This window comes from Anabrus simplex, chromosome 1 (genome assembly GCF_040414725.1).
Source record: "Anabrus simplex isolate iqAnaSimp1 chromosome 1, ASM4041472v1, whole genome shotgun sequence".
Taxonomy (NCBI): Eukaryota; Metazoa; Arthropoda; class Insecta; order Orthoptera; family Tettigoniidae; genus Anabrus; species Anabrus simplex.
In genome coordinates this window covers 1,371,051,719-1,371,068,607 of record NC_090265.1, presented here as the reverse complement: position 1 = coordinate 1,371,068,607, position 16,889 = coordinate 1,371,051,719, and the positions used below count along the sequence as shown (strand labels likewise).

The window sequence follows — 16,889 nt, the reverse complement described above, 5'->3', positions numbered from 1 at the left end:
GCCTTATGTCTTAACAGGTATACTGTATTCTACCGACATCATCTCAACACGCAGTAGCGTAATCTGCTGCAATTTACCGAGCTCGAAAGCTGCAGTCGCTTAAGTCCGACTCCATGGCTAAATGGTTAGCGTGCTGGCCTTTGGTCACAGGGGTACCGTGTTCGATTCCCGGGAGGGTCGGAAATTTAACCTTAATTGGTTAAATTTGCTGACACGGGAACTGGGTGTATGTGCCATCTTCATCATCATTTCATCCTCATCACGACGCGCAGGTCGCCTACGGGAGTCAAATCAAAAGACCTGCATCTGGCGAGCCGAACTTTCCTCGGACACCCCCGGCACTAAAAGCCACACGACATTTCATTTCAGTGTGGCCAGTATCCATTATTCGGGAGATAGTGGGTTCGAACCCCACTCTCGGCAGCCCAGAAGATGGTTTTCCGTGGTTTCCCATTCTCACATCAGGCAAATGGTGGTGCTGTACCTTAATTAAGGCCACGGCCGCTTCCTTCCCTGTCCTAGCCCGTTCCAGTCCCATCGTCGCCATAAGGCCTATCTGTGTAGGTGCGACGTAAAGCCAATAGCTGCTGCGATTTGTTATTAGCACCATCATAATAAAATGTAATATAGTTGTGGCGGAATCTTCTTAGATATGTTCGACATCTGTGGATTGTGTATAATTTGATAACTCATCTGTACTCATGAAAGCGACCGTCGGCCTGGCGTTCAGGTTAATAGCTACATGTCTCTAACGTGTAACCTTGTTTATGTTTCTTATATTTGTTGATGTGTATGTTTGATGTTTAAACACAATACGAGATTACAGCTGACTCATCCCCACGAGCTTGACCTGGTTCTCGTTTTACGCATAGTAATCTGTAGGTAACTACTGCGACCGATGCTAACTCACGTGACATACACTTCATCTTGTTTCCTCTTAAACCACACATATTTTACTATTTTCTTCCACGTATTTCAGCTTTTAATGACCTAATAATAATAATAATAATAATAATAATAGTAATAATAACGTTAAGTGCTTTACGTCCCACTAACTACTTCTACGGTTTTCTGAGACCTTGAGGTGCCCGAATTTAGTCCCGCACGAGTTCTTTTTATGTACCAGAAAATCTGCCGACACGAGGCTGACCTACAGTATTTGAGCACCTTCAAATACCACCGGACTGGGCCAGGTTCGAACCTGTAAAGTTGGAGTCAAAAGGCCTGCACCTCAACCGTCTGAGCAACTCAGCCCGGAAGGAGGCACGAAATGTAAGTACGTTTAATTTATTTAGTTGTATAACATGTCCAATATTCCTTTAAAACTAAACGTTCGATGTGTTTCGGTAATTCAATTCCGATGCTACTCATTTGGGCATCCCATGACTGCTTTCGTTGGCGTAAGGACCTGCCATCTTTCTTCTACCTTTACGCAATGCACAACGGGGATCTACTGTATTTCACGTCCCGGCGCGCCTATCCCAACCAAAAATTATATCACACGCTCGTACAGGTCCCGCACCGATTCAGGTTTTCAGGTCATTTTCATACTCACAAGACCACGGGGCTGATGACGACACATATCCCAATCCCTTAAAGGACATAACAGCAAATGAACCAGTATTAACGCTGAGAATTCGGTACATCTCCAGGGTCCGAAACCGATGACCAGGGTCGTCTGAAGCACCTAAGACAGAAACTGAATACTGACAACTACGAAACCAGTCTGGCGAGAAGGTAACGTAACAAGGCATACGCTACTGTAGTAGCCACCTTCAGCTGTTATCGTAGCTCAGTTGCTCTTAAACATAAAACCAGTTTGACAAGTATGTTACATAACATCTCGTGCATTGCATAGGTGGTGTTCAGCTGTTGCACGTAAACATAAACAGAAACCAGTTTGGCACGCATGGCGCGTGACTCGCCTGTTCTCAAAGGGAAGCTATTCATTCAAAAGAACAAGGCATACTACCTATTCTAAAACATCGTATCTCTTTGCTCTCGAAAATAACTTCCGAGAATTACTAAAAGTTTGATATATAGTGGTTCGTCACATCGTTCTCTATTGCTAGAAGAAATATCTGCAGGTATACACCTAACACCCTGTATATATACAGAGGAAATGAAGTGTTAATGTGGCATGTTATAAGTAGAATGAGGAGTTATGTTTCTGTTCGTTATTTAAGAATGGGATAGAAAACTGAAATGCGAATTTCTGTGTAACATATTATATTTAGATTTGGGTTAGCACTGCAAGTAAAGAAGATAGGCCATGTTGAGTTAAATGCATGTCTCGAGCCAAGCAGTATGTGTTTCGTGGTAACTTTCGGAGGAGGATATAGGGAGGTTACGTGTTTGATATGCATTACGTTATATATATTTGGGAATAGAATGAAATCTCGCACATTTACGTATTTGAAGGTCAGCACGTTAGCGCTTACACGGAGTGCGGTTTGCTTTATCGAAATTATGGCACAGCGAAGAAATATTTGGGAGTATGTAAATATTTTGGCACATGACTAGGACTGTATGGCACGATTTTCGCAGATTAGAATGACGTACCGTCAAATCTATGGCACTCCGTACTAGTTTTATTTGGTTTGTGTTGTACATATGGTGATGTACTGATTTAATTTATTCATTTGGGTTATGATAGGAATATTGGTAACTGTATGGGTGTTTTGAACCCATAATTAAACATGCTAATGCTTATCTCGTAACGTGGTGAGTCACAAACAAGAATCCAAACATGTGTTTAAATAAATTTTTGGTCAAATAGACCGAAATATAAAATGAAACTTAACTTATGCCCCAAAGAAAGGCCCAAACAACATTAAATGAAAGATATTCCACTCCTCCTTGATTTAATAAAGTTCTGATCCCTATTTTTCCCCTTATATGAATTTAATCATGGAAGATATGGTGTAATTTGATTATTAACAAATATGTAAGCAAATATGTTGAAGATATAAAGTTCTTTCAAATATGTTTATCCCGGAAACCAAGCATTTTGAGAATGATACTTATAATACTATGATTTTCCTTTCCTTATTGCCAATGAATATATATTATTCAATTTTATTATACGTTAGCATGCTAATAAATTAGATATAGATTTGATTTTGCTTTTCTATTCTTTATGTAGGTAGTAGTAGGATAGTTTACGGAATTATTGAGTTAGCTTACGCTGAATATTAGATGAGGATCGGATAATTTCTTTTGACAGAAGGAAATGATATGAATGTTTCAACGGTCGGCGACTCTTCAACGGAATCCGCGATTTATTTAATGCATATAGGAACAAAGAAGCGAATTTTTACCCTGAGAAATGATTATATGCCATATGTTGGAACTTATGTTCATAAATACTATTCCAGTTTGGAATCTTTGTATGACTTGCGACCCGATACTTAGAATTTAGTGGCCGGAGCAATATTTAAATATGTGAATACTCAGTTAATATTCCAGTAACATAAGATAGAGGCATCGGGAAAGGTTACACTGATGTTAAGGCATAGTACCGGTATTTTATTCGAATATTTTATCGTCTCACGATTCTTGATATACATAATCTATTTTTATTAATTTCATTGGTAACATTATTTTATTATATAAAATTATATTATTTTCAGCAATAAAAATTTGCGACATGCCTGCTCATTATAAAAGTAAGGGCACTGTTAAAAGACCTCAATGGACACAGGAAAATTTAAGAGAGGCTGTTAAAAGACTGAAAGCCAAGGAAATACTGATCAGGGAGGCAGAATGATACTACAGAATTCCGGAACGAACACTGAAACTTCGAATGCAGTCACGAAATCTGGAAAAGGGCTCTCTGGGTCCAGCAGGTATAGCTACTTCAATAATCACCGAAGTCAAAATGATATCCAAAAAAGGATTACTGTATCCAGTGTTTGAGTTACAAACAGTGACTGCATGAATCTTGCTCTACATATAACGACTGTTGCAGCAAAATTGCTAGAGAACAAAGTTTTAGGAAACAATCTGTAAAAACTTGTAAGAGGATAAACATCAGTTTTTGATTCAAGAATCCCGCCTTAGACATGTTTCCAAATTACTGTGCCAGGACAGAATTATATTCATTATGATTTTGATGTTTCCATTATATAACACGGGGGTCCCGTGGTGTAGGGATAGCGTGCCTGCCTCTCGCCCGGAGGCTCCGGGTTCGATTCCCGGCCAGGTCAGGGTTTTTTCTCTCGACCTGAGGGATGGTTCGAGGTCCACTCAGCCTACTTGATTGGAATTGAGAATCTATCTGACGGTGACATGGCGGCCCCGGTCTCGAAAGCCCAGAATAACGGCCGGGAGGATGCGTCGTGCTGACCACACGGCTCCTCGTAATCTGCAGGCCTTCGGGCTGAGCAGCGGTCGCTGTGCAGGCCAGAGCCCTTTCAAGGGTGTTAAGTGCCGTGGGGTTTTATATAACACAGTGAAGAATCCATTGCACATGCACATTTATAGTAAATCGAAATTAAAATACGATTAATTTAATGTTGTAAATTATCAGATAGATTTTTTTCCATTGAATGATTATATTATGTGGATATAATTGTCTTGTAGTACGTTCTAGTGTTCGGTTATATTAAAGTTGAAGAAATTGGCTTAAATTTGATTTTGTCATTAATTATTTTACTTGCGGCATCTCTCCCGAGCAAAGTCGGCATCTATATCGGGATCCAGGGAGAGACGCCGCAGATGCAACAATTCCTTTGTTCCCTCCTTTCTCCCATTTACTTTCAATTGCCAATATTTCGTTCATCCCTGATCAAATGTACATGTTTTCAAATTATGCTCGATGAATTTGCAACAATTTTTAAAGTAAATATACCGAGATATAACAAAAGACATAAAAAGTGCGGCAGCTCTCCCGGAATTACCCTATATAGAAGAACTGCGATTAAAATAGCATCGCCTATTATGACACAAGGACTACAGGATAAAAAATAGCGAATATATATGCATAGATTATATCAAGTAGACGCCTTGATGACGTCAGAATGGATGAATTTGGACTACGAAGTGCGGCGTATCATAACACGCGTCTTATTAAGTGTCCATAAAACCATTGGAAAGGGAGGTAAAACAATGTTACTTCGACAAGCATATCAAGATGAGTTATCTGACCTATTTATTATGAACGCTGCGGATGACCACGGGTAATTTAGTACTTTGTGTCTGTAATAAAATCTTTATAACAGTGTAGTGAGACAGCCTCAGAGGTGGAGATAGTACACAGTGAAATTTTTGTGTAAAGGTAATTGTTACAAAATCTTTATCTGACTCCATAGTTATATTAAAACATACTTTATTTTCTCCGGTGCGAACTACAACTATATTGAAGTCTATCTTCAACAGTGTTATAAAATACACAAGAACAACAGCCACATTGTTAGCACATTACCCCACGATAGTTACTTACTCCTAAGAGTTCTGAATCAACAGTCCAAAGAGATAACAAATTATTTATATTTATTGTATTTATATTGTATTTATAACACCCTCGCACCTTGGAGTTGTGGGAGCATTTTTAAAAGTGTACTCTTCTACGGTGTCCTCCTACCTACTCCACTCAACTGCAGCACTTGCTATAAGGTATCACTACTCGACCACTTTTTGTCACATACGAACTCTGTCTTGATGTTGTTCCTAAGTTAAGTTTTCTTTTAAAAGTTGTTTGGTCACTATCTACGTCCAGTGGGTGATGTCTTTCAATTGGACGAATCAGAACTCCGTTTTCCATTTTCACTTTAGCCACACACGCTGCACAATCGCGACCAGGAAAGAGCGTAAAAATTCTCGCGACAGGCCATTCAACTCTTTTCAGTTTCTTACAAGGGAACATCGGCAATGGTTAAGTCGCCGATCGCGATGAAACTTGGATAACACATTGAGGTACACGTAAAGACGATGTCGGCATCAATTTTGGGTGCCAAAATTCATTAAGCTGTTAACTACGGGGCCTAAAATTTGCAACATTTCAATTCCGCGCGATTAGCGATGAATACCTGCTGGTCAATGCTAAGCTGGCACACTGCGTACCTGGAGACACGCCTCTGCACCTCCTCCCCTCCCCCCTCCAACTGGTTCGGCACCACACGTTTCCCTTCTTCCCGCACTTGCCGGCTGCTTAGCTGTTGAACGGGACCGGCTCTATACTTTGCTTCTTTCGTACTATAGTTATTGAAATCCTTTAAATAACGTTCCGTTTCACATATGATGATAATAAATAACCTACACTAACATACCCATATTTTATTCAAATGTTATATTTTCATTCCTGCTAATTTCGGTGAGTTGTTACATTCGTGGGTACAACTCCGAGTTAAGTACCACCGGGCGTGGTAAAACGTGGGATGGGATACCGCGTCCTACCTACGCTTAAATTATTATTTACTTCTAAAACGCCTTAAAGCTGTCGATAATGTCCTTTAGAGTGGACATACATATGGAATTAATTAAATTAAATCACCCACCACTAAATAAATCTCCCACCTTTTAACACCGTTAAATACCTTTTTATTTAAAGAAATGACCTGCCCGGGTAGAGGATCTCAATGAGTGTAATCTAATTCGGTACCTCGGGATATCAAAAACCTGGTTACAGATCCACATCTTCGTTTTATGTCCCCTTCCCGCACCCATTTTGTGTACGCTATCAGTTGTGTCATAACGAAACGACATCGCGGACGACAACAACAACAATTATAACCTCCGAGCTTGAAACTACTGGTATTTTGCGTATTGCGTACTCTGGTATATGGAATAGGCCTATAAGTAGAATGTTTTTATTTGTGCTTGTACTGAACGATTTATTTATTTTGCAGTATAAATAAATTTAATGCATAGGCAACTTTGATATGAGTATGACATGGAATGCAGTAAAGTCTGACGTAATAAGAAAGGCCTTGAAAAATAAAAAAAAGATGTGCATTTATATATGCAGTAGATATACAGTAATCAAGGCAGACCTGTAGTCTTACAGTACCGGTACTTTTGCGTAATAGCTGACGAAGGTCTATGTATTCAACAAATACAGATATTAAAGTATCACACTACAGTCTTCTGTGTATAAGTTAATAGCAGTTACATATGCAAAAAGTTAATTGGGTATTGTACGAACTGGTACAACAAAAAACAATTACAAGGCAACACAATAAATGACACCGTAACAATTACATCGGGCAAACTCCCCGTCAATAACTGATAGTAAACAAAAACAATCTTTGGTCTATTCGAAACACTAAAATATAGTGAAAAGAAAACCGAAACAAAACACAACTAAAAACAGGCGCCATACCTTTTTTTGCTAATTGCTTTACGTCGCACCGACACCGATAGGTCTTATGGCGACGATGGGATAGGAAAGACCTAGGAGTTGGAAGGAAGCGGCCGTGACCTTAATTAAGGTACAACCCCAGCATTTGTGTGGTGTGAAAATGGGAAACCACGGAAAACCATCTTCAGAGCTGCCGACAGTGGGATTCGAACCCACTATCCCCCGGATGCAAGCTCACAGCCGCGCGCCTCTAACCGCAACGCCAACTCGCCCGGTGCAAACGTTTTCATAAACATTTCAGAAAACGTAAACTGACTAATACAATGTGGAAATTACAAAGGAGAATATGAGGAAGGCTGATAGAGTACGCAAAGTGTAGCACCGGTTCTCTTCGACAGCTAAGAAGATGGGCAGGCGCGGGGAGAAGGGATACGTGCAGTGGCGAACCAGAATGAGGGGCGGAGTTGTGTAGGGAAGGAGGTGCAGAAGCGTGTCTCCAGGCACGCAGTGTGCCAGCTTAGCATTGGCCAGCAAGTATTCATCGCTGATCGCGCGGAATTTGAAATGTCGCAACTTTTAGGCCCCGTAGTTAACGGCCTAATGAATGTTGGCACCCAAAATTGATGCCGATATCGTTTTTACGTGTACCTCCATGTGTTTTCGAAGCTTCATCGCGTTCGGCGACTTAACCATTGCCGATGTTCCCTTGTTAGAACTGAGTGATACCATGTCACCTTCCTTCAGAGATGTTGCCGGCTTCCCTTTGGGACGTTAGACCAACTTTGAGAGATATTGTTTCTTGAAGCGCTCTTTCAGTTCATGAATTAAGTACTGTCTGAAAGGTTAGCGAGAACGGAACTTTTCTTCCTCTAATTAATCTACATCTGATATATGGTAGCATTTATCTCATGTAGAAACAAGCTTGGAGTTAATGGAGTTAAGTCTTTTGGATCCTCTGATTCGTATGTTAGAGGTCGGACATTAATCACCGCTCCATATCACTCAGTGAAGTCGGGAGTTCTCCATAGGTCAGAACAGAATTCCCGAGCATAATCTTCAGTAGCTCCTTGACTTGACGAACCACCTCACCAACAGGCTGCGAGAGGATTGAACTTCAATTCCATTTCTTGTAGCTGAGATACATTTAGGATTTTCTGGACATACATTTCTTTCACCATATTTGCAGCTCCAACAAATTAGTTTCGTTATCACATTATACAATGAATGGACGTCTTCTTCTTGCAATGAATCTCTTAATGACAGAAGGAATGCTTCAGTGCTGAGTGAAGATACGAGTTCGAAGTGTGAAGCCCTGGAAATTCCGCAGGTATAAATTGCAGTCCACAACTTCGTATCATTCTTTAAAATCAATGGACCAGCTATATCAATCAATTCCAGTAACTTCAAATATTGCAGCATCCTTGATACCATCGTGTGGTAGCTGAGTACTCTCTGATTCTGCGTGCTTAACTCTGTGTCGCTTTCATTGTAGGCACTTGGAAATCACATTTGTAATGTCTCTTCTACTTTGAATGATCAAAAACTTCTTTCTCATCGTTACAAGGAGAAATTGTATGTCAGCGTGACAGTGAACTTTATGTTGTTCTTTGATCAAGGCATCAACTACATCACGATTCCTCGGTTATAACAAGGTGAATCGGAAATTTAAGAGGTAATTTTTCATTGTGATCTTTGTCTTCATTTATACCAACAGAAAAAATATCTTAGAATTAGGAAAATATGGAAAGTATTATCATTTCATTTAATTACTAATAATATAACAAGTAAATGAAGCAGGCCTATACGGGAATTTGTTCTTCGAGGAATACTCGATGATAACGACTGAGGACCATCATACATTGATACGAGTCTCTTTATTCTGGAAACTTGGTACTTGTAATTCATTTTTCAACTTAGGTAAAATCATAATGTATGATGATGACGATAAGCTATTAGGGTCCGTCATCCGGTTTGATACCTTTAACTACCCGAGATCTCATTGACCTACCGGTTATGTGAACCAGAGCGACGGACCGTGCCAATATGGGAAATAACGGATCCAAACGCTGCAATATTTAGATTAAGTGTTTTAATAACTCCTCCATTACCCGCGATAACATATTCCAAACACTCTTGCGCAATCATTGCTCTTGATATACAATATTCATGACGCAATTTTCTCTGAAGTACCACTGCCAAAATATCACTTACTTTTTCAAACGTCTACATTATTTTCCGACGTCTCTTGGGTAAATTGTAGTCACAAAATGTAGCAGATACAGAATAGAGGCGTGATTTACGATCCGGAACACTTTACCAAACGTTTATCAATGACCTTCATCTACATTGTGGGTCGTAACAGAGGGTTATAGCTTTGAAGTTGATGAAATTAAAGCGGAGGAGCCCATTCCATACATTAGTAACAGAAATGTTGCCTACCTGGCTGAATGGTCAGAGCAGTAACCTCCGGTTCAGAGCGCCCCGGGTTCGATTCGCGGCTGCGCAGGGGATTTTATTCGTACCTGTTGAATTCCTTCAACCTGGGAGCTGAGTGGTTAGTTTACATCATCATACACATACGACACATCAAACTACCAACCACATACCGAGCTCGATAGCTGCAGTCGCTCAAGTGCGGCCAGTATCCAGTATTCGGGAGATAGTAAGTTCGAACCCCACAGTCGGCAGCCCTGGATATGGTTTTCCGTGGTTTCCCATTTTCACACCAGGCAAATGCTGGGGCTGTACCTTAATTAAGGCCACGACCGCTTCCTTCCTACTCCTATCCCTTCCCTTTCCCATCGTCGCCATAAGACCTATCTGTGTCGGTGCGACGTAAAGCAAAAAAAAAAGAAAAAGAAAAGAAAAACTACCAACCACCTAACAAACACACTAAAATGAATACCTCCTTCCAAATGGAACTTGTATCAGAAGCAAAAAACAAGAAACAAAATTGAAAGCAAAGACGTATCCTTACGGGATATGACGACCCTTGGAGGAATGGAAGGAAATGCTTCCAGTATCCGTAATCACGGAACTAAGCGGGACAGAGTGGTCAGCCCTATATACGTCCATCTTTGTCCTTAGGAATTAGCCTGGTACTCATTTTTTGTATCAACTGAGTACACCTCTAGACCTTGATTATAATATTTTTCAACTTCCTGATATTGAATCGAACCCACGTCCTTCCAGGTGGATCGAGCACTCCATTAATGCCTAGACTAGACATTCATTATCAGGAAAAGCATCCGGTCATAAAACTACACTTAATTCACGCCATGTACATAGTTACCATCCCTAGAATCCAGGACAGGCTAGGAAGAAGAAGAAGAAGAAGAAGAAGAAGAAGAAGAAGAAGAAGAAGAAGAAGAAGAAGAAGACTGATCAAGAGGTTGCTCGGCTTGGGTCACGTAGCTGACAGCTTGCATTAGGGAGATAGTGAGTTGGAACTCCGCCATCGGCAGTCCTGAAGATGGATTTCGGTGGTTTTCTTTTTTACACCAAGAAAATCCTGGTTCCGTACCTTAATTAAGGCCACGGCCGCTTCCCACTCCCAGCCGTTCCTGTCCCATCGTCGCCATAAGGCCTATATGTGTCGGTGTGACATAAAGCAAATTGAAAAAAGAAGAAGGAGTAACTAATGTCAGAACTCCACCTAGTCGGTGACTACTTCACCGAATTGGCATCGGATTTATCTGTAAAAGCAGATGTATTTGGATTTGAGTCCCAATTTAACTCCTTCGTGAGTGGTATTATCTCTGCTGAATAACAATGTGTTCTCTAAAATTAATTCTTAACACTAACAAATTGTAAATATCTAGTGTATAATGCAGCAATTGCACTTCATGTATTCAAATTTATAGGATATAACATGATATTAATTATCTTTTGTAATTTGAATGATTGCTATAGTTGTATGGAAGAGGGAGAGTGCACAGATAACTGGCTTGCGGGCTGTACTGCATTGCGTCAGCACTTTTATTGAAGTATACATGGAAAGAGAATGTATTAGAATCTCAGTGGTGGTGAGTGTTGAAAATTTTGCAGCCGTCTCAAAGGTATTCATTGTAGAATCATGTAGATCACGTAAATAATATAAAACCCACCGAGACATTTTCTGGAACTGATGTTATCAGGAATGCAATTCAGATCATTACCTCTGTCATTCGGAGGTTCAATGAATTTCCTTAAAACTCCTTTTACTGAATTTCATTAGCTAAAATGTTATTTTATTTGTTTTTATTTGAGATACAGTTCACATTCGCGACCCTTCCAAAGTGTGGTGAAAGGCAGTGATTGAAGTTTAGCAAGAATTCCGTAATTTTAATTTGAAACAGTATTTTTTTATGTGATGTTTTTTGTCAGATCATAGACTACCGTTATTATCTGCCTTTCACAACAATCATGAATAATAATTGTTACGGGATTTTGGTGGTTCAGCAGAGGTGAAAGGAGGTGCGGGCTGGAATGGGTCTAACTACAAGTTCGAAAAATGAATTAAAATTTCAACAAAGGTTATATTTTCAAAACTTAACAGTGGTGACATAGAATTTGAAAACTTAACAAGTCAACAACAAGCCAAAATCAGGTACAAAGAAATCACAAGATTTCGGGGGTTATTACAAGATCTGGGCTTCGAGCCCCAATTGTAATTTCTGAGCTCTCAGCTCACAACAACAAAAATACTAAAGGGCAGAACACCCTTAATTACATGGAGCATTAGCTCCCAGCCTTACATCTCAAGCCTCTCTAAGCCCTTTTACCACAACACCATAATGAGCTGTCCCGCTCTCTCTCTGTCAAGCCTATTAAAGGCATACCTGACCTTACAAATCAATTGCCGCTACCGCACCAAATGAAACAGGGGTATTAGTACCCAATCTACTGGGCCTCGGGCGAAAAAGAACAGGATAATTAAATGGCCCAAAATACAAAATGACTGGAGGCGTAGTTTGCACTCCTACATTACACTATTAAAACCTACTCGGCTCTAGGCCGCTTACACAAGGGCTAATCCCATACTAGGGAGGTGACTCGTATAAGAAAACTTTATTACATTAAGAAAAAAGAAAATCGGTTATGAAAACGTAGTCAGCTCAAAACAATATGAGTGGGAGCTCGAGAGGGTTAGGCACTCTCTATCCCAATTTGTAGTTAAAGAGACGGAATTTTTACCAAATGTCTTTACATTTTAAAGGTAGGTTACATGAGAAAAGTTTCGAACCTGCCCCGTGGGTTAAACTGCTGAGCTAGCAAGAAATAAAGTTATTAAACGGCCATTACCTTGTTGATGAACTGCTGCCCGAAGAAAGAGGCGCTTCCCGCCCCCTGCTACATATTCACACACTAAGCAAGATGTCGATGGAGTGGCCACGAGCCATGAACCTCAGCAGTTTTATACCCACAAGGAAGCTTCGAGACCTTTCATGAAATAAAAGCGCCACACCCCCTCCCCTTATTGGCTAACATCAAAAGTTACACACAACATAAAGTTCAGGGTTTCCCCTTTAGGGTATTACTTGTAGGCGCACAATTTAAATTTGTGGGGTCGGGATGTACCAACCGGTACAATAATCACAGACAGTTTGTTCTATTCCTTGGCTGATTGTTGTGCATCTTGGCCTCAGACCTCGTAGTCCCGGGTTTAATTCACGGCTAGGTCGTTGATTTTTAACCGTGGACGGATAAATCCTTTGTCTCGAGTTCCGTGTGCTGTCCTTAATATTCCTGTAACTCACTCACATCACCACACGAAAGCACAGTTTTGTTTACAATTTGTTTTCCGTCGCATCGACGTAGATGATATGTCTTATGGCGACGATGGGATAGGAAAGGCCTAGGAGTGGGAAGGAAGTGGCCGTGACCTTAATTAAGGTATAGCCCCAGAATTCTCCTGGTGTGAAAATGGTAAACCACGGAAAACCCACTATCCCGCGGATGCTAGCTCACTGCTACGCGGCCCAAACCGCACGGCCAACTCGCCCGGTTCACACAGTTTCCTACACAGAGGAGAGATCCATTCTTCTATTACAATCTGCTTTACGTCGCACCGACACCGTTACGTCTCATGGTGACGGTAGAATATGAACGAGCTAGCAGTGGGAAGGAAGTTGCCGTGACCTTAATTAAGGTACAGCCCCAACATTTGCCTGGTGTGAAAGTGGAAACCACGGAAATCCATCAAATGAGACCCATACTTGTCGGATGGTCTACTGTAGAAGGTCTGTTTAAGGTTAATAATTATCAATCGAATTTATTATTATTATTATTATTATTATTATTATTATTATTATTATTATATTATTATTATTATTATTATTATTATTATTATTATTATTATTATATTATTATTATTATTATTATTTGCGTATGGACACTGTTTGATCACGCATTATATTTATGATTCGCCTTTCTAAGAGACCATATTGCTTTCATTCTTTCAGTGTGTGCCTGTTGTCTTTCCTCTGACCACATAATCCCCGATATTTTAGGGACTTCATACTCTGGCTTTACTACCCATCTATGGAGGTTTACGGCACTCTATTGCCCTTGAGGTGGTAAACTACCTCTAACGGTAGATGGACCAATAATGGTCAGCTGCATAGTAGAAGATCTCATTGGCGGATCAGGAGCATGAGCAACTAATGTAGCTCCAACTGTTGGGAAGGCGGATGAAGGCTGCAGCAGTTCGGGAACTCCAGTCGTCGTAGTTGCTATACCACTGGGCAAAGGCTCTGTAACTGTCAAGGATCGTATGACAGTTGGTGTGAAACAACATTCCCACATAGATGTCACACACAGGTGTCTTCCGAAGAATTGTACCATCTCTTCATGCACAACTGCAAGCCCTGGGCGTTTGGGGATTTGTGACGGGAGCAGGATTGTGTTGTCTGGGAGCTCCTAGCAACAAACCGGCACGAAGACGGTGAATGTGTGACCTTCGCTTTGCTCGAAGATGTGCTGCTGCATTCGTGACTAAGCAGGACTATTTAGGATCCACTCTTCTTACCCTGAATGGGGAGGGAGCTAGTAAAGGTGCCCTAAACATAGTCAGTCTATTTCCACCCGACTGGATAGTCACGTCCAGGAGGTATACCACATGCGGTCGAACCAAAATAAGAATGAATTTTGCTACTTGGAACTCACGTACTTAGATGGACAGTGACAGAGATAATCGACCACAGAGACGAACAGCAATTTTTGCTCGTGAACTGAAAAGGTTCAACATTAACATTGCTGCACTCAGTGAAACAAGGCTTCCAAATGAAAAACAACTGAAGGAACGTGGTGGAGGTTATACCTTCTTTTGGAAAGGGGAGAATTCGAATAAGCTCTATATCAAAGGAGTTGGTTTTGCTCTTGCACATCATGCAGCATCAAGAATTTAGGGAGTATCTTGAACATCCTCGTTGATATCTTCTATAAAATGGAACGTTTTCCTCATAATTGACCGAATTTTGTGAAATCATTGGTAATCAAGTATTATTTTCCGATCCCTTGATTCTTTGATTCGTTAGATTATCGTACTTTATATTATTTGCAAGAACACAGTTAATGTTCGTGTCCTCACAATAAATTATACAAGTTTGCAATCTGCCCCTATACGTCAAGATATTTAAATAGAACTGTGTTCACCTCACTGTGATGTGAGTTATTGAGATGACGTTAACTAGGGTATGTTTTCGTGCTAAATTATAAGTATCGTAATTGTCTGGCACGGGGTCTTGCAGTCAGAAGGTGGTGGGTTCGAATTTCTTCGTCAGCAGCCTTGAAGATGGTTTCCCGTTATTTCTCATTATCCCAAATGCAATGCTGAAGCTTTCATTTACGCTATGGCTACTTTTCTTCCAATCATGGACATTCCCTGACCGAGTATCACCGAAAGATATATATTATGAATTAGTGCTTCATTGAATGTCAAGCACTACTCATTTCAGCGAACGTCAACTGTCACAAGAAATTCACATCTTTTTTTTGTCACTTGTCTTCCAGACTCAGCGGAAAATCCAAAGTCAACACTCCCTATGGGCAGATTTTTGTGGCTACAATTTTGTACTTAGTTATCTGCCGGCTGCGTCCACTAAATCGAATAGGGATTTTCATCAAGGACAGCAATTCCAGAGGGGTAGGTTATGATTAATTTGGGAGCTACCCTGGTATTTGTGTGAAATTTTAGAATGAATTTACAGAAAATCACTTCAATGATGGCCAAGCATTCACTGTTATTCACTCTGTTCCGTTGCTCTCACAAGGCTGAGTGCACGCTTTTATAAACTTCGCAACAGATTTTAAATATCTGGCAGAGCCAGGAATCGTATCTGCGTACTTTGGTTCTAGAGTTAAAATACGTTAACATACGTTTATTCCACCGATAATATTTATACTCAAGAAATTTAGATTTTAACTGTATAAAGTACTGTAAAAATAATGAAAATGACTGAACACGGCATTTAGATTGATGCACACCAATCTGATATCCTTCACCCTCCGTAAGATACGATGTATTCGGAACTGCTGCGAGGTCAATATAATTGTTTAATAGGGAGTAACTGAAGACTGGTTTTGTCTTGCAGGTACAAGTACAACGTAGACAAGACGATGACGCAGTTGAGGTTTATAAGTTCTGACGATAAACCCCTTGGAGTAATCAACTGGTACGCTGTTCACGCCACCAGTATGAACAACACCAACAGACTAGTATCGAGTGATAATCTCGGATATGCCTGTATTCTTTTTGAAAAGAGAATGAATCCTAACGCACACCCTGGCAAGGTAAGCTTCTTTAAATTTACAAATAATTATAACTCGAGACCACTTGCACGAATTCTGTTCAGTAATTATCACTAGAACCTAATTATTGTTATCGTAAGGAGTAAAATAACGAAGTTATCAGCTTAAATTACCACGAATAATGAGTCGTGCCAAGGCTCTTCATCCCTTGGAAAGGTGGGATTATTTACTTCACGTATTAAATGGTTCTGAAAGGTGAGAAAATGAATGACATACTTGGCTCCGTAAAAGGTATGAACGTAAAACAAAATTCCATCTCATGTGATGCACTGTGCTTACCACACACGTCACCTTAATGATGAGTCCTTTCTGTTTACCAGTGCCTAGTTAGTCTGTAAATACTCCAGTCTGAAGGTCAGTGTCACATATTAATTTTCTTTCCCTGTCGCTTTTCTTACACCCTTTTTGGTTTGCAGGTGCGATTTGTGAATCACATGCGGGCTTGGCCCAGTTATGCTGAAAGATGTCCTTCCTTAATTATGTATTAAATTATTATGATTTTTTATTTGTTTTTGAAAGTACGGTGTGTGTTGAGTAATAATTTACTTTATGATTTGTTTTACGTCGCGCCGATATGTCTCTTATGATGAAGATGGCGAAGGAAAGGGCTAGGAGTGGGAAGAAAGTGGCCGTGCCCTTAATTAATGTACAGCCTCAGCATTTGCCTGATGTCAAAATGCAAAACCACGGAAATCCGTCTTTAGGGCCGCCGGCAGTGGGATTGGAACCCATTATCTGCCGAATGCAAGCTCACGGGTGCGCGACTGTTGTTAGGAATGAAGCTAAGTGTGTTGAGGCA

The 16,889-nt window shown here is 40.4% G+C and overlaps 1 protein-coding gene across 5 annotated transcripts in view; it reads left to right on the top strand.

Annotated features, from left to right (window-relative positions):
• The window catches only part of CDase (neutral ceramidase), a 1,004,245-nt gene that overhangs the window by 594,876 nt on the left and 392,480 nt on the right, over nucleotides 1–16,889 (top strand). For all 5 annotated transcript variants that reach the window (XM_068225499.1, XM_068225500.1, XM_067137831.2 and 2 more), the window contains exon 6: nucleotides 15,874–16,072. In XM_068225499.1, coding sequence (XP_068081600.1) covers nucleotides 15,874–16,072 — 199 coding nt within the window. The remainder of the gene's footprint in view (nucleotides 1–15,873; nucleotides 16,073–16,889) is intronic.